This window comes from Mustela nigripes, chromosome 15, assembly GCF_022355385.1.
Source record: "Mustela nigripes isolate SB6536 chromosome 15, MUSNIG.SB6536, whole genome shotgun sequence".
Taxonomy (NCBI): Eukaryota; Metazoa; Chordata; class Mammalia; order Carnivora; family Mustelidae; genus Mustela; species Mustela nigripes.
The window spans coordinates 51,612,368-51,636,242 of NC_081571.1; the positions used below are offsets into that span (position 1 = coordinate 51,612,368).

General features: G+C 41.0%; 1 protein-coding gene across 3 annotated transcripts in view; it reads right to left on the reverse strand.

The window, feature by feature from the left end:
* The window catches only part of KLF12 (KLF transcription factor 12), a 429,124-nt gene that overhangs the window by 57,310 nt on the left and 347,939 nt on the right, over positions 1 to 23,875 (reverse strand). For all 3 annotated transcript variants that reach the window (XM_059378144.1, XM_059378145.1, XM_059378146.1), the window contains one exon: positions 7,879 to 7,941. In XM_059378144.1, coding sequence (XP_059234127.1) covers positions 7,879 to 7,941 — 63 coding nt within the window. The remainder of the gene's footprint in view (positions 1 to 7,878; positions 7,942 to 23,875) is intronic.

The following is a 23,875-nucleotide window of genomic DNA, read 5'->3' on the forward strand; positions in this document are numbered from 1 at the left end:
GAGAATATATCGAAACTGTCAGTTCACTGTCCACATACAGACAGAGAAGTCTCCATGACTAGAAAGATGACATTGCAAACATGACTGATAAATGAAGATCAAGATAGTACTGACACATCCAGCATTCTCCCAGGGAAGTCCCCTTCAGATTTATTATCCTGAGCAGTATTCCCAACTTATTCAAGAATACATTACGATTTTTGATTGGGTCCCCATATTAGTCATTACATCTTTCAAATATGTATTTAGAAGACAACCATGATTAGCCTATTTTTCATTCCAAATATATTCACTGAAAAGTACTATGAAAGACTAAAAGAGAACGTGGCTCTTCTAGATGGCTTGTACTGGTACTTTCAGAGACACATATTTTTTTCATACAAGGAAACAGTTTCACTCGTGTTATTCATTAATGACTTCTACACATCCTTGTTCCTCACGTGTCCTAACAATACAACAATTACTTTCAAGTTCTACATCTGAACAGGTTTAACTAGGAGGGGAACGTGATAGAGTAATGTACACTGCACAATTTAAACCTCTATAAAAAGCTATGGTTTAAGTAGCTTCCCCCAACAGAACTCATGATTCCAGACTGTGTAATTTTAAATATTTGTAACCAACCTAAAAAAAAAATAACAATTACGTGAAAAATGTTATAAAGCCCTGGATTACAAACAACTCATTTTCTTATTTCTCTTTTGCTTACTTTGGATTTAGTTTGCTCTTCTTTTTCTGGTTTCCTAACAAGGAACCTTATTGAGTTCCTAACATGGATTACTTACTGGAGATCTTTCTTATTTGCTAATAAATATATTTGATACTATAAGTCTCCTTCTAAGCACTTCTCTTGATGCATTTCACAAATTTTGTTAAGTTGTGTTCACATTGTCATTGATGTCCGAATTTCTCTTCAACTTTCTTCTGTGAGCCTGTGTGCTATCTCCAAGTGTGTTGTTCAGTCTCCATGAATTTTTGGATTTTCAAAAGAAGTCCTTCTGAATACTAAACTAATATTTCTCGGTCATGCTAAAATTAGTTAATAAGGCGTACCTGCCTGGCTCAGTTGGTAGAGCATGTGACTCATGATTTTGGAGTTGTGAGTTCAAGTGCCACACTAGGGGGTAGAGATTACTTAAATTAAAAAAAAAAAAAATCTTTAAAAAAATTAAAAATAAAATTAGTTAATAAAACAGAAATGTTTTATTTCATAATAGCGCCACACCTCACTACAGTGGGGAAAAGATCCCAGGAATCAACAAAGAATAGATGACACACACTGTTCTTCTGTAGGGTTTTCAGAAAGACACGAATGTGCTTCTGTGTCACATGTTGGTAAAAACAAAACACTCCTGGGTGCCTGGATGGCTCAGAGGGTTAAGCCTCTGCCCGGTTGTGGTCCCAGACTCCTGGGATCAGTCCCCACATCCGGCTCTCTGCTCAGCAGGGAGTCTGCTTCTCCCTCTCTCTCTGCCTGATGCTCTGCCTGCTTGTGCTCTCTTTCTGTCAAATAAATAAAATATTTAGGAAAAAAACAAAAACAAAAGCAAAAACAAAACATTCTTGGACTTTTAATAGAAAAATGTCTCCTAAGTGGTGACCTTTATGACTCAGCATGATTTATAGACCTAATTCTTCTACAATTAAGGAAATAATTGCAGAAAATAACTTTCTTTAAACCACCTCTGCCCCAATCATCTCTATTGTGACAGAAGCAATACTAGAGACAAAAATCAGCTGATACAGGAATGTGAAACACTTTCATCATGAGGTTTCTTGCTGCTATTTTGGGTAATGGAAAATTCAAGAAAATGAGACCAAAAGTCTTTAATAAGGTCAATGGGAAAGATGGCATACAAGTTTCAAGTGCATATAACTGTCACCAAGCTATGAGGAGGTGGTGGAAGTAATTAAAGAATTTCATAGCTGAAACTGGATTATAACATACCAAAAGATGTGAATTTGGAGGGAATTAAAATGTAGCAACACCCTACAGGCACTTCTTCTCATTGTAATTCAGTATGAATACAGAGAACTTGCAAACTGGTTCACGATTACATGAACTACGGCCCACTTTCCGAATCTGTTCTCAAACACCGGAGAGAGCGTGCCACCAAACGAAATCCAAAGGTACCTGCGGTTACTTATTTGCCAAGAAGTATGGATTAAAAAAACTCACAAGGTCAGGCAGGCCCCTCTGGGAACTAAAATTTACACATATTAATGTCCATACCTATTATCGTAATTTTTGCCCTGTAAGTCAAGCAGCAAAGCGGTGGAATGCTCTGGTAATTAAAATAATATAATCAATATTATCTATAAATAATGAGCATGCAAGGATCCCTAAGATGCTGAGGAAGCTCTCTGGGAAGGAGTAACTGCCGAATGGCGGAGTTGGCAGCAAGGTCCTCCGTCGGGCCTCTCCTCAGTCTCCCTTCGCTCCCGCAGTCATACTAGTGTTGTGGGAATTTCCCAGACAGAAGCCTTCTGCTTAACTGGTAATGAATTAAGTGCCTTCCTCACTTAATCACTGGCGTTTCTCTTGCTCCACCCATTGGTAGCACCTGCTGCCCACAGAAAGACACCGGGACAGGACTGCAGAGCCCCGGGTATATGCCCACGTCTGCCATTGTCACCGTGCTGTCTTGGGGCCTCCAATTCCACACGTGGAAAGTGAGACGCTGAACTAAACCTGATGATGCTTACATCTCCCTCAGCTCTGAAATGTCTTCCTACATTTGGAAATGCTCTATCCCTCCCTAAAGGACCAGTTCTGCCTCGGCTTTTGGAGAGGTTTCGGATCCCGACAACTTCGGGGCTTTCCTCCATTAAGGCAAAAGGTTTAAACAAGAAGTGTTCTTATTTTTATGACAAAGATATAGTTATACCCGGAGAAAGATTCTGTGAAAATCACAGCTAACACTGGCAACCGTGTGCATTTAAATATCTGCGTTCACCGTAGCACTCTATAGCCGACAATAAAACATCACAGTGCAAGAAGGTTCCTCCTGCTTGCCACAAAAATTCGTGACACAGAACTTTGTCATGTCCAAATGCGAAATGTGATTCACATTCGGAATGTGTCATAATTTGCGCAGTCACACTATTAAAACTGGAGCTTCCTGATGTATACAGCTACATAACATCTCGGGCATGTTGGTAAGAAATAAACTGTAACTGAGACGGGTGGCGGCAGCATCCAACTGGTTGGGACAGATTACATCTATCTGACTGCTGATGATTCCTGTTAATAATACTGTATTTTCTATGTCATCATATAAACAGCCCATAAAATCTCTATTACGTCATGTCTTCTACCACTCTTATGTAAGAGCCCTAGATGGATGTTTGGGGCCTAGCATAACCATCATGATGACGATCACTCAAAAACGATAGCTACCCACCTCCTCCAAATCTTCGGGAATGGAGCAGGGGAGGGGGTGAAGCAGAGAGGAGAGAAGCAAGGGAGAAAAGCTAAAACTGAGCATCTACTGAGGTGTAGGTCTTCGGAATACTCTCACTGATCCTGGAAATTTCTGGAGCCTGAAATCGACTTCAGTTCAGAGATATTTCCCACCTGCGCATACACACTACACACAGTTTCCAGATCTCTACTACATGTTTGGGCATAAAACAACCAAAAGATGACAGTGGAAACAAGCCATTCTCTGTGGGATTGATATCGGAATATAACAGCTTCACGCAGAAAGATCTGTGAAGAACAAAAGTCGATCTACACATTCAATTCTAATAAAACTTGCCCCATTTCCCCTTAATGGAGCAAACCAGCCCCCCCCCCCCCCCCACTGGCATTATTACATGCAAGAAAGAATGGTAAATGCTCTAAAAAAGGTTCTGATAGTTATCAGGATAAAGGAAGGTATGATTACCTCTGCTTAGGGTCAGTGGTGAAGGGAAGAGACAGATGTGCCCGTGAAAGAGAGAATGGAATTCACATGCTGAGCCTCTAAGGCTTCATCAATCCTCAAATCGACAAATATTACTCTAGTGGGGTGGCAGGAGGGAAGAGCCATTCTGAGGGACAGAGTTTATGTCCGGTTGGATTGCTACCTTTGATTAACTGACTATTAAATGAGTTGTACAATGATCTCGTGTTCTTTACTGGGGGGGCTAACGTATCCACCATGAAGTTCTTTTTTTTTTGTTTGTTTTAAAGATTTAATTTATTTATTTGATAGACGGAGATCACAAGTAGGCAGAGAGGAAGGCAGAGAGAGAGGAGGAAACAGGCTCCCTGCTGAGCAGAGAGCCCAACGTGGGGCTCGATCCCAGGACTCTGGGATCATGACCTGAGCCGAAGGCAGAGACTTTAATCCACTGAGCCACCCAGGCGCCCCAACACCATGAAGTTCTTATTGACATTCTTTAATCCCTGGAAGTCAGCAGAGAGTTACAGCAAACCTGCCTCCATCCGAACGTCTGTCCCTCACATCCTGGCGCTTTCACCTCATCCGTCCCTGGATAGGGATATTCGTTACCAGATTTTCTTTCCATTCAAGCAGGTGTGTTTGCCTTGAACAGACATTCTTTTCTACACGTCACTTCAGTTCTAGAGAGAAGAGATGCTGCCACAGGAAGGAGGCCAGTGGCTGTGCCTTCCATATTAACATCATGCAGAGGAAAACACTACTTAAAATTTTAAACCACCTTTACTCAATAATAAACACTGGTTTCATAGATCAACCTCAGACCCTGACATTTACAACCTACCAATTGTCATGCGCTTCCTATGCATAACTTATAATTTCAAAGCTTTTTATGTTTTAGTGAAGCTTAATTGCTCTTGTGATGAACGGTATTTTTTAACTGATTGGAGCATTTGCGAACCCAACTTTACAACACACAGACGGTGTCTGTAGATCTAACTCAAGCCAGGGCCACGCCGGTGTTGAATTTACCTTGTAATTCTATAAATTACCCCAAACTTCTCTTTGGGGAAGATCAACAGTCACTTCCCCTTTATCTCTATTGCTAGCATGAGTATTTAAAGTTTCCGAATTTCCAGAGCCAATCTTTCACAAAGAAATAGCAAGTGTTTATCACTTAACTGGATGTAGATGCTGGGTGAGTCACTGGCTTCCTCCTAGCCAGCTGATTTCTTTCCATGTACCCACCTCATAGCATTTACTTCAAGAAATTTCGAGATGGTACATAGAATAGGAATCTTAACTAATTCATGACCAAATAAAGCACGTATTTTAAATACATATATGTTCCTACTAGACTTAATTTAGAAATGTCACCGGTCCTTGTATATGAGTTTCAATAGATAATGGAAACAGTAACTCAATGCTCTGCTTTTCCTACTAATTCTGGGTCTTTGCTCAGAAAGCTTCTCTGGGACAGATTTTCTTAAAGTTCTTTTCCTTTATACTTGTTCTCTTTCGCACTATCTACTCTCAAACTGGTCTTAAATAAAACTGGTAACATTTCCCTCTGATATAAGTATACCTTCTTAGTGCCTTACCCACATTTTATTACCTATTATATGTTGTTTATATGATATGATACTGTGTGTTACATACGCATAACGTGGTATCTCTCTCTCTCTTTCTCACACATGCACACCCCTCCCTCACCTACAAGAGAGTGAGCCTCTTGAGGGCAGAAACCATGTTTTAATTTATCTTTCTAATCTAGTGCTTTTCACAGTGCCAGAGACTGTAGATAAATGTTGCTGAATAAATAAAAATTGAACTTTCTCAAGACTAAAAAACAAAAATCCTTTTTGTATTTTATGGATACTTCTCCGGAGATAAAAGTGGTTTAAACTTACTAACCAAATAACGTGCTATGCATTAGGTAGGAACAAGCTACCATTACTCCAATACTTCAGGAAGGAAGAGTGAAGGAAAAGATATTTGTTATTTATTCAGGGATCCACACTGGCCACTGAGAAGTGGGTTGTTAGAAGGTGGATATGCTAACTGGCAACGTCGTACTCTGTTCATTAGCTGTCGTCGCTCACTTGAGCATCATACATATTCTCTGTATGTTCTGAAGTTTCTTCGGTACAGTATGCCTTGTACTGAGAAAGAATATCAATCGGTGCAGTCAAGAAAGGAGTTGCTTCTCCCTTTCCTTTTGTGTGATGGGCGTCAGCATTATTCTCTTAGCTTTTCAGGTGTGACAGGGGACAATATGTTTTAGTGACTGTGAGAAACCATGAAGGATGCCACTGCTTTTAGACAGTGTAGGAGCAAATGGCTATATTCTCTGTGCTCCATTTCCCCCTCTGTGAAAAAGGAAAGCATAATATTTAACAACATCACCAAGCTATTGTGAGGGTTAATTAGATTTAATGGGGGAAGGGAAGTGAGCTGATTACGCCCTATTCAAATTCAAAGAGTCATTATTTTGTGTCTAAAAATAATCCTGATTTAGGAATAAAATTAATTTGGAAGCTCAATCTTTGGTAATCATCTTCCCACACTTAAAAAAGAAAAAGCCATAGTTTTTAATCAAAAACCCATTCTAAGCACAATCCAATGAAGTACAAAGGGAGATCTGTGAATTTCCATTCACTTTCCAAGGAATGCAGTGCACGGTTCACGTTTTTCTTTTTCTTTTCTTTCCTTTTTCTTTTCCTTTTTTTTTTTTTTTTTTGAAGATATGTGTGGAAAGGTTAATTTTTTGGCATGGAATAATATAAACAAATAAGGTACGTTACTTTTTTTGTTTGCTTCACGCAAACATTTGTGAAACAGTTCAAACCACTTCTTCAAAGAATGAGTTGTCCATGTTTTTGTGACTGTAATAATTTTTCACGTCATTTTTGGTAAATTCCATTTATTTACTTATTTATTTTCAAGAACCAGTCAGTCAAGTATCTTTGACCCATGTCCCAATCCCTGGACCTCATGAATGTTACCTTCCATGGCAAAGTGGACTTTGCAGATATGATTAAGGATCTTGAGATAGGGAGATCATTCAGGCTAACTAATGGTGGGCCTGAGATGCGATCCCAAGTGTCCTGGTAAGAGGAAGAGGCAGAAAGAGATCTGACTACAAAGGAAGGAGACAATGTGGTGATATCAGAAGCAGAGGGAGACAGGCATGTGATGTGGGGCCATAAGCCAAGGACTGAGAACGGCCCCTGTAAGACAGAAAATGCCAAGAATGGATTCTCCCCTTGAACCTTCAAAAGGAATCAACCCAGCCGACACCTTGAATAAGCCCCAATAAGACATTTTTTGGATTCTGACCTCCAAAACTTTAAAAGAATAAATGTGTGTTGTTTTAAGCCAAAAGAAAAAAGAAAGAAAGAGAGAAAGAAGAAAGGAAAACAAAGGGTCTTCATATGCCCTAACTTAAGAAAGAAAGAAAGAAAGAAAACAAAGAGAGACAGACAGAGAAAGAGATAAGGAAAGAAGGAAAATTCCTAGATATTTGCGGCTAAGATAAGAAAAAAATCATCTAAATCATAATCATCAAAATTTATAATAGATCAATTTACTACAAAAATCTTTACAAGAAGTGGAAGTTGGCATCTGAGAAAAATTTCTGTTGTTGCCTAAATCTCACTAAAAACTTATAAAAGCTTCAAAAAAAAAAAAGAAAGAAAGAAAGAAAGAAAGAAAGAAACATTCTTTAAAAATAATGGAACAGTGAATAATCCTGGAAAATATGTCATATCTGTTAGGGGAAAAATGTTGCCTCAGTTTTTGGTGAGTGAAGGTCTTTGGCTGAGAAGGAACTTTATGGCTTCCATTTAGAAGTTTCCAAAGGAAAGGGAGACTATGTAATTTGGTTAGTTGAAGAGTACTCTCTACAGAGAAGCAGAAATAATTCTCTCTTGTTTTAACACTACCCAATTTAAGACTTAACAAATTTTTATAACTTAGACGGTATACTCACCAAGCAAACTTCTGATTATTCATTCGATTTCCCCGGACCCTTGATACTGGGGACGGATGTACCCTATAGGTAGATGAGAATAATCCAGTCATTAAAAAAAGCACATTCCCGATTACAAATGAACAAATTAAAAAACAGAGAAAAAAGAGCTTGTTTATAAACGATCTCTTGTAGGTATGCTTAATATAGAAAGCCCCAGAACCTAATCACATCTTAGTAAATGAAGACAGTTAAATTCCTATGCATGTAAACCTGCAGTCTCTCTCCTTTTGTACCACATTTATTATTTATTTATTTAAAGATTTTATTTATTTGACAGAGAGAGACAGAGAGCGTGAGAGAACACAGACAAGGGGAGTAGGAGAGGGAGAAGCAGGCTTCCCGAGGAGCAGGGAGCCTGATGCAGGGCTCTGTCCCAAGACCCTGGGACCATAACATGAGCAGAAGGCAGAGGCTTAAGGACCAAGCCACCCAGGCATCCTCCTTTTGTACCACTTTTAACGTAATAATGGCTTGTCATAATGTTCACTGTGAAGAGCCCCAAGAGCCCCACCCCCAGTTTTAATCAAATGACAGATTCACTCAGTCCAACACAAAGTTCCTGCCTAGCTAATCCTTGCAAGGTGCAGAAATACGTAAAAGTCATGTAAGGTGAGGTGTTTGCCTAGGACGAGGGTGAGCCCCTTCTACCGCCCCTTCCCACCAGGGATACAAAGAGACAGCAAGCAAACCCTCCCTGAGTCAACAGCTGGATTACAAACCCTAAAAAAGTGAGCTAAAGAAAAGAGCTCAGGATATGCTACCCCAGAATATGATACTTGGGCCTCAGGATTATTTTGAGTTGCAAACAAGTAAGAAACAGCAGGCAAAGGAGGAGTTCTCGACTTTCCCTTTATAGGCCAGAAAACCAGGACATGAACTTCCCGTTTGTAAAGCAAAGTTTCCTTTGTAAAGGTGCCCCCTCCACACTTCCAAAACCAGGAAGAACACAACATACAACCATACAACTCTTTACTCGGACGTAGTACTGAAATGAGACTACGTAATAACACTTATCTACCATTAGACTCCCCTGTTTCCTGGTCACCTTCCTACAATTCACCCCCTCTAGAAGCTCAAACCCCCCTTTTGACTATTCACTTTTCCATAATTTACCCCCTTTGTTAAAATGGTATATAAGAACCACACTTTAACCACCCCTTCGAGTTACTCATCACTGAGCAGGCCTGCAAGTCTGTATATTGCATGTGTAATAAAGGGGTTTTTCTTCCCCCTCTTGCTAATCTGTCTTTTGCTGTTTGTTTATTTATTTATTTAGTCTTTTGTCAGTTTAATTTGCAGGCCCCCAGGCACAGAACCTGAGAAGATAAAAGAAAGGTTTTTTTTTTTTTTTTAGTTTGTTTGGTTTTTCCTCTGCAGCAGGAACTTCATCCAAATGTCCAGGAACAGAATCGGAGACTGGGGGAGGAAGGAGGGTAAACAGTTATTTCTAGCAGAAAAGCTTTCTAGATGTGATGCTCTGCTGCTGGGCTTCGAGGAAGGCAGTCAATTCAAGAGGTTAGCTAAATAGCGGAGAAGTAAAAATTACATTGTCTTACAAGTTTCCGGGGTTAGAATCATCCATCAGAATAGTTTATATTTCCAAGCACCGCTGATATTTTCCAATCAGGAGCTAGCCGCTGAACCTCAACCTCTTTGTGGGTCACTAACTGGCAAGACAATAGGCCCTACTTCCTGCTTCCTTGTGGCCAACTTCCTGCTTTGCTCTACCTTTACTGTAATTTGTGAGATCTAGGCAGTCTTTGGGCTTGTGGTATCCTTATGTCCCAAACACTTCTCTCATGTACAGGAGAGAAAAGAGTCTTTGAGCCTTGTCAGAACCAACAGCTCCAACATTCACTAGAACCCGGTCTTCCATAGTTATTGAGCAAGTAAAAATCATTTAAAAAACAGATAATACCATTCCAGCTCTGCAGAAGGGCTAAATGCAAACTTTCTGTAAATCCAGAGCCAGACTGCACTTTGCACTGGGAAGGCTTATTTCTTCCAACATCCCTTATTAACATTCTTTTCCTCACAGCGCTTCTCAATGGCTGCTGCAGCTGAGCCGGTCGGCACAGATTTTCTGCTCCGCATGGGGGAGGGGATGTTAATTATGCAGAAAGATGGAGAGAGGCCAGACAGCCCCTCTGGTGAACTGTCTCATTCAAGCACGGCTCACTTCCTGCTGTTTTGCAGCTACAAGGATCACCTGTTGGTCTTGGCATCTGGCCAAACTGGGGCCTAGCGGAAATGACAGACTCAGCTAGAAATGAAAGCCAGCGCATATTCCGGCACCCTAAATTGGGGAGAGAGGGGAAAAAAAAAACCATGCAATAGAAATGCAGAAGAATTATACAAAAGGTAGCAAGGCTCATTTTTTCTTCTCTTTCCTTATTTCTTTCAGTCTGTCTGCTTGAAATACAATCATCAAAATGGAATTATGAGCCAAAAAATATCTCCCCACTTAAATCTCTCTGACCCAAGGGACAATATAGGAAGTCCTCTGAACCTTCCCTACAGTCTCACTAGGGTATCAGAGTCCTACCACCTAAATAAAGTTCTAAGGAGTATTAGCCTGAACACTTACGGTTCTTTAATTCACTCCATATCCTTTCAGTGTTTGGGTCCTGTATTCCTTCCTCCTTACCCTTCGTAGTTCCATTCATCGAAATTCCACCAGGTGATGTTCGATAATGGAAGTATTCTCTTACTGATGCTTCTCGTTCCATATATCAGTGGAGAAAAATGGGGCTGTTGAACTTATAATTACAATATCCTTTAGGTATTTGTATCTTGTAACACAATTTCATTGATCCATAGATCAAATACTGTAAGTAGGCAATTCCTATAATGGTTTAACAGGCTACAAAGAATTCCACAACTGCGTGGATATGAACAAATAATTACAAGGTTTCCTAAATTAAAAGGGTAAAACAAGAAAGCTTTTTTTTTCCCTTCTGAAAGGGGGTAAATTGGATAACCTGGAGCATGCGTCATTCGATAAAGTAGACTATAAAGGTTTGCATTTCAGCTCCTCCCCCAATTTTATTTCTTCAAAAAGATATGCGGTGTTTTTGTGAGCTCGGGCTATGCTGGGGCACTTCTGGCCATTGCCTCCCTTCCTTCCACATATAGCAGCAGCCAGGCAGGTAGCAAAGTCAAAACCCCAGTAGGAGAAACCACCGCCTAATCTGCATGTCATGCATTATTCATGACCTCCTGATTCCTGCACCTGCATCTGGGCAGGAAGCTTACAGGGAGTGTTCATTATGCTTCTCTTAGCCTCACACAGGCTCGATTACTGCTAAGCCACTTTGTTCTGTAACTAAGGGTTTCAGGCCTTAGTACTAACCGCTGGATATGGAAAGAAAAAAAAAAAATCACCACCCTAAAGAAAAGAGCAATTTGGGTTGTTGTGCAACACGCACTGAATCCCACAATGTGCTCTTATGAGACTGACAGTGTCCGATGGAAATGCTCACGTTGGGTGACTTACGTTACGTGGAATAAAGGGAAGCCGTACCAGTAAGGCCACGTATACCAACTGTTCTGTTGACACGCGTTTCCTCATCTGAAGCACGCAGCATTTTTATAATTGTGCCCAGCACAGGGCTTAATTTAGCTTCCCTGCTAAGCATGTGAGACTTTTAAAATATCTTAATACAAAAATGGTTCTTCCTTCTTTGCATATAACTCCAAAGAAATTGACTCTCAAATCTTATAATTTAATGACTGACATTTGTTGTCTATCAAGAGGATGCAATCGCCCAGTTCTTCCCAATGGTTTTATGAACCTTCCTGAATGGCTGGTGGCTGGAGGCAGGAGACAAAAGCCAATACTCAACACAAATTACTCATGACTAATGAACTGCTGGGGGAAGATGTCATCTGCTTTTTTAGTATCCCAACCACAGAAAAGCGAGGCCAACTTAAATCCAATCTTCTAGCCCCAAATGAAAATAGAATGATGTGGTTAAGGTACAGACTGTGGAACCAGCCTGCCTGAGACTGAATCTCAGCTCCACCATTTTCCAAGAGGGTCATGTCATCTTGGGGTGAGAGCTACCTAACCTCTCTGGGCTTCAGTTTTCTCTCCTGTATAAATGGAGATAGTAATGGTGGCCCATCTCCAAGGGCTGTGAGATTTAAATGACGTAACAGTTGCCAAGTGTTTAGAACAGTGCTTGGGACCCAAGAAGCAGTCAATACACGTTTGCTATTATCCCTAGCAGTGTTGATTGGACTGGAAAGCATGGGAAGATGAACCTGGAATATCCAGCTAATTCCAGAGGATTGAGATGACAAATGTGCTTTACAGACCTGCAGTCTTAACTACCATGTTTATATGACTTCACTAAAGGCAAAGAAGTAACAAAGAGAAATGAATACATATAGAGTAATAAGAACCGACTCCTGTGATTTCTACGATATGGCTTATTCTCTGACATCGAATTTTTCTGTTCTTTATTAGAAAATCTATCTTCTGTTTACTAAATTGCATGGTATTTCAGTTACATCCCGTTCGAGAACAAGTCAGTAATCTCGCCAGTACAAAATCACTACTTCAATGCTGTGTACCACACACCATACTAAGCACATCAGACACATTATCTTATTTTATCCTCATACCCTTATTGTTCATATTTCTTCAGAAAATAGGCTTACAAGAGTTAAGTAACTCGCCAGAGTGACACAGCTAGTGAACAGCAAAATTGGAACCTGAACACAGTTATGTCTGCCTTGTCCTACTCCACATTATCATCCAATCCTGTGAACTCATACATATTCTCCCCACACAACCCTAAAGGATGCAATAAAGTGTATTAGCACCAGGGGCTTCAATGAGAGATCTTACATGTATTTAAGACCAACTGCATATCTTATAATTAAATAAATGCAAAGTGAATGTACTAGTTTTTTTACCTAAAATCGGCACTGGATGAAACATGAAGCATCTGGGTACTCAAAAGAAATTCATAGTAACTACTGATCTCTCTTTAACTGCTTATTAAATTTCTTATTAGTGTTGCTATTTAAATATATCATGTACAACACATGTAGGGTTAGATGGTATAATTAATTCTAGCTACATCTACTTTTTTTTTTGTTTCCCTTTTTTTTTTTTTTTTTTTTTTTACAAGAACTAAGTTCAATCTAAACTTCAAAGATGAAACCATCTTTGTCATGGTCATCAATGGCCTCCACGTTTTCAAATCTAATGGTTAATTCTCAGTCCTCATCTTCTGAAACTCTCAGTAGCAACTGCCTTAACTAATCACCCTACTCATATCTTTAATTTAAACATTTATTGTGTACCTACTATTTATGCATTAATTCAAATATTAATGGGACATCTGTGGTGTCAGGCACCATTCTAGGTTCTTCAGTACTGTAAACTGTGTTGAATGAGGGAATATTACCTCTATACAAACATGATTCAACTTCAGGGTGCCTACAGCACAACCATGAGTTTGGACAATAAATGGTCATCATGGGTAACATGATAAATGGCCATGGGAGCAGATAAAAGGGGCATCTGAATTATTAAAGCTTTGGAGTAGACCCGGAAGTTTCCCTAGGACAACAGAGAGAGGCGCTGAAGGGTGGAAATGGCCAACAACAAAACTACAGATTGTTTTGGGTGACTGTAGTAAGGGATGTGGCAGGTCTGGAGGGTTAGGAGATTAGGTACTAACAGGGCCTTGAGCAGGGTAGATCTCATGTATTGTGCGAAGCAGTTAACTCAAAGAATTAAAGGACAGTGTCCAAAGGCTTTTAAAGTTAGAACGGACACCATCAGATTTGTGTACTAGAAAAGCTGTGTTGGTGGCAGGGTAGAAAATGGCTGAAGAGAATATCATTATGCGGGAAGAACCACTGGAGGCCTACAGTAAAAATGCTGTGAAAGTGGGAGCCAAGATGGCAGTAGTGGGCATGGTGGAGTGGGAATGGAGAAGGAGCAGGAGGAAGACAGATACGTAATAAGTTAGGTGTTATCCCCAGGATTTGGTGTAAATACATGTAAGATGTGGGGAGGCAAGGTGGAATAAGGAAGCAGTTTTAGCTAACACCCAGACCCGTGAACTGGGTGATCAGAGGAGCCAATATAAGGAATAAAGATCATGTATGGGGATTAAAAAAATAGAGTAAGCTCTGTCCATTGCTTATACAGGGCTGGGGTTCAGCAGAAAATTTTAAGAAGAGAGCTGGAGATGCGAGCATCCATACCAGAAAAATGGTTAATGAGCCATGAATTTCATGGAGGCACAATGTAAATGAGAAAAGCAGCAGATTTAGGTCTGGACACCATGCAGGACTTCTTACATGACTTTATTTTTACTATTTTTTTTTTAAATATTTATTTATGAGACAGAGACAGCAAGCATGGGAGGAAGGGGCAGAGAGAGAGGGAAAGGGAGAAGGAGAGAAGCAGCGTCTGCTAAGCACGGAGCCTGATGCAGGGCTCCATCTCACAACTCTGAGATCATGACCTGAGCCAAAATCAGGAGTTGGACACTTAATCGACTAAGCCACCCAGGCGCCCCTTTCTTGCATGACTTTAAACCTCTTCCTGCTCATTCAGGGGATGCCAGAGATCTCCACTTATTGACTGGAAGTTGGGAGTTTCATGACTCAATTTAGGCTTGTAAGATCTTATAACCATTTTTAAGAGAGGTAAGACATGATCTGTTCTACCCTTCCCTTGATGTCAGAAAAGCCAAAAATAATTAGTTTTTCCTTCAGTTTTGCCTTGGGCAGTAAGTGGCCCCAACTTCAATTCCATCGTGCAACCCAGAAAACATAGTCATCCTCGACTGAACGTCTCTCCCCATATCCAGCCCAGTCTGTCCACTACACTGCCTCCATTCAGTCCACTTTTCATTTCCACAGCCACTGACCTATTTTAACCCGTACCTGTCTCTTAGCAGCGCCTCTCCCAAAATCTTCTCTCCCGATCCATTTTCTGCACTAGAGCCACGGTAAGCATATTTAAAAGGCAAATCTGTTCTCACTCCACTATCCCTTTAGTGGCTTTTCACTTCTCTTGATATAGACCTAAATCTCCACTGGGCCTACGTGCCAATGATCTGGTCCCTGCTCACACCTCTAGCTTTACTCTCCCACAATAACCCCTTTCCCACACCCTGCTGTGATCCAGTCACCCTGCCTCCGTTCAGCTTCTCTCTCTCAGCTCTGTGTCTCTGCATGTGTTGTTCCTTTTATTTATTTATTTATTTTTATAGTTTTATGTAAGTCAACTCTACACCCAATGTGGGGCTTGAACTCACAACCCCGAGATCAAGAGTGGCAAGCTCTTCTGACTGAGCCAGCCAGGCGTTCCTGTGTTGTTCCTTTTATACAGAACCTCCAACACTGCCCCTTCACCTCCAGAACCTTCCTCATTCTCAGCTCTCAGCTCAAGTACCACTTTGCTTTCCCTGACTGCCCACACTGGACCATGTGTCTGTGTGACAGACTGCCATCATTCTGTCCATTAGTCCTTCACAGCTCGTATCAGGCTTATATACACTTGTACATGTGTATATAAGTGTATATACTTATATATAAGTGTATATAATAATAATATATACAAGTAATAATAATATATAAATAATAATAATAATAATATATAAGTGTATATGATAATAATTATTTGATTATTTGATGGTGCCCTTGGGTGGCGCAGTCGGTCAAGCATCTGACTCTTGATTTCAGATCAGGTTGTGATCTCAGGATTGTTGAGACTGAGCCGGGGGTCCAGGGGCTCCATGCTCAGTGGGGAGCCTGCTCAAGACTCTCTCTCCCTGGGCCCCCTGGGGGGCTCAGGCTGTTCAGCGTCTGCCTCCCGCCTCGGTCATGATCCCAGGGTTTGGGGACAGAGCCCCCTCTCTCACCCACCGCTGCGTTCCTTCCTCAGCAAGGAGCCTGCTTCTCCCTTTCCTACCTGCTCATGTTCTTGCTCTCTCTCTCTCTCTTAAATAAAGAAAAGAAAACCCTTAAAAAAGAGTCCCTCTCCCTTTCCTTTGCCACCCCCTCCACACACACATGCACACTTTCTCGCTCTCAAAGAAATGAAATCTTTAAAAAAAAAAAAAAAAAAGTGATTATGTGATGAAAAGCAGGAACTATTTCTCCTTAGCTCTCCAGTATATGCCCAGTAACAGGTACTACATCTGGTACAATGGAGGCATCTACTAAACACTGCTCTGTAAGTAAAAGGAGAGAATAGGAACTCATAAGAGTAGCCTGTTCATTTTTCCTCAGATCGGTTGTTCCGCTATCTGGAAAAAATGAATAAGTAAATATATATAATAATTTAATATTTAATTTAATATTGATTATATATTTATTTCTAATATATATTACAGGTAGTACAAAGTAGAAGGGGCAGTGGGTGAAAAGTGCTGTGGCCTGGGTGTGGTCCAAAAGAAGCTTTGACCCTCCCAGGAGAAGGATCCTTTACATCTGCTCAGGCCTGCGTCCAGCTGTGTGCACACAGGACCCATCCAGGCCAGGAGGCCAAAGCAGACGCATCCGTCACCTCCTCACCTCCCGGGAAGTTTGGGCAAGACTGGCCGATGGGGTGACGAGACTGCTGAGACTCACCCGAGGTATGTGGTTTAGTGTTGAATCAATGAGAATTTCTTGGTTTGCATAACGCTACTATGACGATGTAAGATCTCAACAATAGGGAAGCAAACTAAAAGGTATCTGCGAACTGTCTATACTTTTGCAACTTTTTTTTTTCATATTTCCCAATTTCTTTTTTTTTTAATATAATTTTTTATTTTTTATAAACATATATTTTTATCCCCAGGGGTACAGGTCTGTGAATCACCAGGTTTAAACACTTCACAGCACTCACCAAAGCACATACCCTTCCCAATGTCCATAATCCCACCCCCTTCTCCCAAACCCCCTCCCCCCGGCAACCCTCAGTTTGTTTTGTGAGATTAAGAGTCACTTATGGTTTGTCTCCCTCCCAATCCCATCTTGTTTCATTGATTCTTCTTCTACCCGCTTAAGCCCCCATGTTGCATCACCACTTCCTCATATCAGGGAGATCATATGATAGTTGTCTTTCTCCGCTTGACTTATTTCGCTAAGCATGATACGCTCTAGTTCCATCCATGTTGTCGCAAATGGCAAGATTTCATTTCTTTTGATGGCTGCATAGTATTCCATTGTGTATATATACCACGTCTTCTTGATCCATTCATCTGTTGATGGACATCTAGGTTCTACTTTTGCAACTTTTAACTCCCCAAATCAGGGCAAAAGAATACAATACAATACAATCAGGGAGAAGAATACAAGCGATACACATTGTCTAAAAACTGCTTTTTCCTATTTTATTTAGTGATGTGTTTTCTCATTCTTTTCAACAGTTATTACTGATAACATTCATTCAAGGTGCACTGATAAACACAGTATATGTGCGTGCACACATTCTCTCACACCTTTTTCTTTAAGCGTACAAACTCATCAATCAATTCTGCTACTTTGCCATCACAGTTTTCACGTGCATTGGGTACAGAATTACTGACAGCAGAAATGTTGAAAAGTGGGAGGAAGAAAGGAGTAAAAGAAGAAAAGAAGACGACACATTAGAAGGTTAATAGAAATAATGCTGTGATGGGATTCGGGCAGGGTAGGGGGGTGCAGGGGAAAGGGACTTTAGATCAGGTGTAGAGAGCAACACTTATATTGTGGAATTGACACTTATCCAAAGGACACAGATCCCCAGTTCGTCCTTTAACCTGAGATACCCTGATAATTGCTTCAATTTTCCACTTCATTTTGCATGTGTGTAAGTCTGATGTATTATTTTTCACTGTTCAGTGTAGGGTGCATTAAGATTCCTGTCTTTTAACATGTAAACCAAAATCCTTTGATTCTATCCTTAGAATGGACTGAGCTGGAGGAATTTCATGAATTGAAAGGTATTCTGATTGGTAGTTACTCTATTAGTCACACTGGTAATGTCTTTTATTTAGTGTGCTCTGTCGAGAAAGAATGGTAAGCAGCTGAAAAATCACTTCAAACGCTTTTACTGCTTCTGACCACATTAATTTTGAGATACCTCATTTAGGCTAAAAAAAGAGGCAAAGTTAAAGTATGTAATATGGGCTTTTTGTCACCCCAAATTGGATCTATTATAATTTAGCATTCTCTCAAGAAGGTGTTATAGCTCAGTAGGCTGTACCATTTTTCCTTTGAGCAGGACAAAATTTTACATCATTTCCTCCACGAGCCTAATGACAAAGGCATAAACCAGACTCTAAAGATGATAAGCCATCTCTAAGGAGAAAATATAGCTTACAGTTCACTGACAGTAAAATATCTCATGCTAGAAAGACCCCAGTCTGGTAATTATATGGTAACCATTGTCTTTATTTTAAATAATGTGTTTAACCAAATGTGTGTGTGTGTGTGTGAGAATCCTGATATGCTTTCCTTTAAGTGGACACAAATAAATCAAAGGCAATGGTATCCAACAGATGGATTCAGTACAAATCACAGAGCAGTCTGATGTGTAGATGGCTGTAGAGGAAGTCCTCTTACTGCCCAAACCGAGGGTCAAGAAGCTTGGAGGATTTGAAGGCAAAGGAGCCAGGAAACGACCTGCTAGCTCATGCAGAGACACTGCATTTCAGAATTTGGCAATTGAGGTCAAGAGCTGCCAAATACATCAATCAATACATCACAAGGCCAAAGTTGCCTGCGGAAATTGGCAAGGGATAGGTGAAGTATCACACATCAGCTCACCAACAGGCTTGGACAAACAGCAACGCACCCACCATATAAGCACTTTCCAAATGCACCAGGCCCTCTACAATTATCAACATCACTTCCCCCAGTTAGTTCAAATTTGCCACTCCCTCCTCAGCCCCAGGGTCAACCCCCAGTATCCTCCGTCTTCTGCTTCCCATAGTACTGGCCCAAGAGGCTACAGGGTTTCTCCTGCAGAAACACGTACTGGCTATTATTTTACTAACAAAATGGGCAAATCAAGGCACAGCCAGGTCACTTCCTTTGGTTATTTCCGAGTTTGATAGAGATCACATTATTGTTCTGGTTGTTTATGAAGCCCCCTACTAAGAAAAAAATGATAAAGAGGAAAGAAGTGATTAAAAAGTAGCATTGCAGGGGCACCTGGGTGGCTCAGTGGGTTAGGCCGCTGCCTTCGGCTCAGGTCATGATCTCAGGGTCCTGGGATTGAGTCCCGCGTTGGGCTCTCTGCTCAGCTGGGAGCCTGCTTCTCTCTCTCTCGCTCTATATATATCTCTCTCTCTGCCTGCCTCTCTGCCTACTTGTGATCTCTGTCAAATAAATAAATAAAATTAAAAAAAAAAAAAAGTAGCATTGCAGGTGCCTCGTTGGCGTAGTAGGTAGCACGTCAGTCTCATAAAAAGTAGCATTGCTCTGTTCCCCAGCTTCTGCCTACCAATTCATATAAGAGCCACGTAATCTAAGGTGTGGCTTCTTAACTTTAAACGAAGACTGGCGTCCAGCCAAATGAGTATCTAATAGCACGGGAGAGGTTAAATAATAACAATATACGGTTAAGAAAAAGAGCGCCAGTTCTCCAAATGGAGGACTTACTGCAAGACAAGGGATAACAAAATAATGCAAACACTACTTCCAGAGAGCAGAGGAGAGAAAAATCACTCCAAGTTAATGCTATGGGATTTGGGCCGGGTCTCACAGGACGCAGTTCTGAGCTGATGTGGAGAAGTAGCAGGTGTGCAGGGCAGGAAACCAGGACGCGCAAACAGGAAGGGGCAGGGAAGACGAGTAGCGCGTGCAACCATTGCAGCTGGAAGGAGTTCATGCCTTTTGCAGCCCAGAAGGTGGGATGTCTGAGGGCCGGTGATAGATGCTTTGGGATTTCCGGCTCTAGAAAGTGCAAAGCTGCTGGAAGATTTCATTTCAGAGGAGTAATGTTGTTGCACGAGAATGCATTTGCGAGCGGCAGGCCTAAGGCCGAAAGTGAGGAAGACTAACGTCACGATTATCTTGGGGATGGGGCCATGGTTCACTTATACGGGGACAAAAGTCAAAGCCAGAGAGGTCGTGAGGGAATGGAGTGCACGGAAGAGACTGTTCACTGGCAAAACCTAGCGACACCAGACAGAGGAAGGTGAAGCAAGTACTAACGCTCCGAGAGGCTACAAGAACGGAGGGAAATGTGGCTTTGATTTGAGGCAGCTGCAGATGAATGACTGCGATTCAGGAGGGCAGATGTCGGGAATGGATCTGATTATCATAAACACGGCAGCGAAAGCGGCTGAGGGTGTCTGAAAAGAAGGCTCCACGGGCAGAGGAGCAGAGGGGCAGAGCAGGGGGCCAGCAGCAAAGGAAGAATCAGGGCAACCAAGGAAAACCAGGAGGAAAAAGACCCAGTCCCTGTCGGATCTGGTAAAGGGAACGAGAGAACTGAGGAGAGATCACTATAGTGGGTCAGTTAGGCACCATGATAAGGATGGGTTTTGGGGAAAGCTAGAAAAGTGACAGGCGCCAGGCTCTACATGATGAATACCTGAGATTGAGGATAAAGGAGAGAATGTTGGGAAACGTCTGTTTGAGCTTTTCCATGAAAAACAGGTCTTTCTGGAATAAGCAAGTGGGACAAAACAGTAACTTGATTGTTCTTTTTCTTTTTTTTCTTAAGAAAATGGAAATCATTCTGTATGTTAGGTGCAAGGTACAACTGAAAAGAAGAGCCTGAAATGACTGAGGAGGAAAAAACTGAGGGACAAGTCCTAGAGGAGATTTCCCGACACTCAGCAGCCACACGCGTGCAAATACTGGCTTCAAAGTGAGAGCTAACTGTGAATTCTGTGCTGGGCAAAGAGTTTTACTAGACAGTCTCACTTATCCACACAACAGCCTACGGGGAGGGTGGCATCACTCCCATCCTGTAAATGAGAAAAGCAAGCTCAGAGAGGTTGTTCTATCCAGCCCAAGGTCACACAGCAGAGTTGAAAATCAAGTCCAGGCCTAACAAACTCCCACATCACATTCTTAAACAATGTTCTGCTCTGTTTGTTTCATGACCAAGGAAGTAACTCCATTTTTAAAAAATGTTAACTACAGATTAGATGGAATATATAACAAAATTTAATTATAGTTTCATGTTTACCAAATGATGTTTAGAACTGAAATTATGTTTGTAAGTAGTCATGAAGTAGTCTGAGCTCTCTAAATGCATCTATATTGTATATCTGCAAATATATAATTTTATATATATATATAAAATTGTATATATATATATAAATCTTAAAAAAAGAAAAAGAAAAAAGGTAATCAGAGTTTTGCAACATTCTGCCAAATAGCAAGACATATGCAAATCCTTGTAGCCATAGTAGGCCGCATTCTACACGAATCCCAGCATAACCAGAATTTAGGAAATTAAGAAGTTCTACGAACTACGAACTACGAATTTTATATATATGTGTGTGTGTATATATATATATACACCTATATATATACTATATATATATTTGGTCTTTGCCTGAAGTTCCAGACACAGAGCTCCTAAAACCCTTGCAATTTCCCAAGCGATCACATTAGCTTTTATTACAAGCCCCTTTAACTCCATGTGAGTTTATGCTAATGGGGTGACTTATGGTGGGGTCTCCAGATAGTTTCAGCATGAGACGTCACCAGAGGGACCAAGCATGTGATCAGAACTTTCTCCTGTGTAGGGTAGAGGGGCTGGATAGGGAATTCAATCACCAATGGCCAGTGATTTCATCAATCACACCTCCGTAATGAAATGCCCATAAAAGCCCCTGAATGGCAGAATTTGGAGAGCTACCTCATTGGTGAACCCCCCAGATAGGCTGAAGGATGGTGTCCTGGGACGGGGCATGGAAGCACCACACGTCCCCGTCTTGTCCTATATGTCTCTGTCATTTGGTTGTCCCTGAGTTGTATCCTTCATAATAAACTGGTAATAGTAAGTAACACTTTCTTAAATTCTGTGAGGAATTCCAGCAAAATACCGAACTTGAGAGGGGGTCCTGGGAACCTCAAACTTGTAGCTGGCCAGTGTTCAAGGATTGAGTCCCTGATCTGATGGGACTAACTCAGGATACTTAGCATCAGACTGAACTGAGGGGCTAGACACCCCTGACACCAAGGGATTGGAGAATTGGTTGTTGTTTGGAAAACAATCACACAATATATTAACCAAACAATTTTATAATGGGCTTTTCATACTCACATTTCCCATGTGTGCTGGCCAAATATGAGAATAATGCAAATAACACCACTGTCAACAAGTAAGATTAAGATTTTTGAAGTCTGTAAATTAAACTGTCTTTTAAAAATTCCCTCCAATTTTTGCTGAGACTATTTTCCCTCAATCATCATCATTAGAAAATGTAGAAGGATGAATGACCATAAAATGGAATTAACCCATATTTAATCTAACAACCTGATACTCTCTTTTAAATAATCAAGAGAAACTGAATTTACAAGATCTGATTAGAGCACTTTGTTTAAATTTCTAGTCCCAGATTAAATACAGATGTTATACAAAATAGGCTAGGTCTGGAAATTGCCCACAAATACATCCTTATTATTGAGCATTCTTTTTGCTTTAAAAAAAAAAAAAAAAAGAGTCTTCACAGAGTCCCTGAGATACATGCAGAAAATAAGAAGAATTAACGCAGAACAGAAAAAAAGTCACATGCTTGTACTAAACAATAACACACATAGTACAGCCCTAAAAAAACTGCACATGACCAAAGAGGAAAGCAGAAATATCATGACAAAAAAAAATTAAATTAAATTAGAATTCTTACATTTCCTGCCCTGGAGACTCAGTGATTTAAGAAAGAAAGCATTATGATTCCAATATTTGAAAAATAAGAATTGAAATGATTTCTTAGTTTCCATTGTTTTGCAAGTCCAGTGCTAGGCATAAGTAACATAAAAATGCATAAAATACTGCCTCCACCCTGAGGGACTTTCTAGGCTAGAGAGTTAAAGCATTATAGACCCTGCATGGAAGGGCATCATGGTGTACAGTTGGGTATAGACTCTGGACACTAGGATACCTGCATTCAACCACTACTAGGTCCTACCATTTAACTAAGTGCATGGTTTATGGGTAAGAGAGCTCATCTTTATGCCTCAGTTTTGCCATCTTTATAGCGGAGGGTACTCACAACCTCTCATTCAGAGCAATACTTGAGTACGGCACGTGCTACACAAGTCTTGGCTGCCATGATTTTGTCCTTACTTACATGAGTCCCCATGTGATGGTGTCTGTCCCTGGCCCCATGTCTTGGTGTCTCATTTTCCTTTTTACCAACAGCAGTAACTTGTGAGAGGATTCTAGGTCTCTGGGTATTTGGTACAGGCTAAATGCTAAGAGGCTACAATAAAGACTATCTCAAAACAACCAGCTTCCAATTTGGGACATAACGAGAGAAATTCACCATGAAGAAATGGAAAAGCTTAGTTTTTGAATAAAAGGTAATCAGAGGGGCACCTGGGTGGCTTAATCAGTTAAGGGTCTGTCTTCAGCTCAGGTCATAATCTCAGGGTCCTGGGATGGAGTCCTGCTTGGGGCGAGGGGCAGGCGGGGGGGGGGGGGGGGGGGGGGGGGGGGGGGGGTGGCGCCGCTCCTCTCTTTCCCTCTGCCCTTCCCCCCGGCCCTTGCTCTTTCTCTCCCTCAAATAAATAAATCTTAAAAAAAGAAAAAGAAAAAAGGTAATCAGAGTTTTGCAACATTCTGCCAAATAGCAAGACATATGCAAATCCTTGTAGCCATAGTAGGCCGCATTCTACACGAATCCCAGCATAACCAGAATTTAGGAAATTAAGAAGTTCTACGAACTACACACATTATCTGATTAGGAAGTATGATCCAGTGGCTGCGAGGTGACGTTAGTTTCTTTTTACTTTTGAGTCTATCCATTTTCAAATTTGGTGTTGA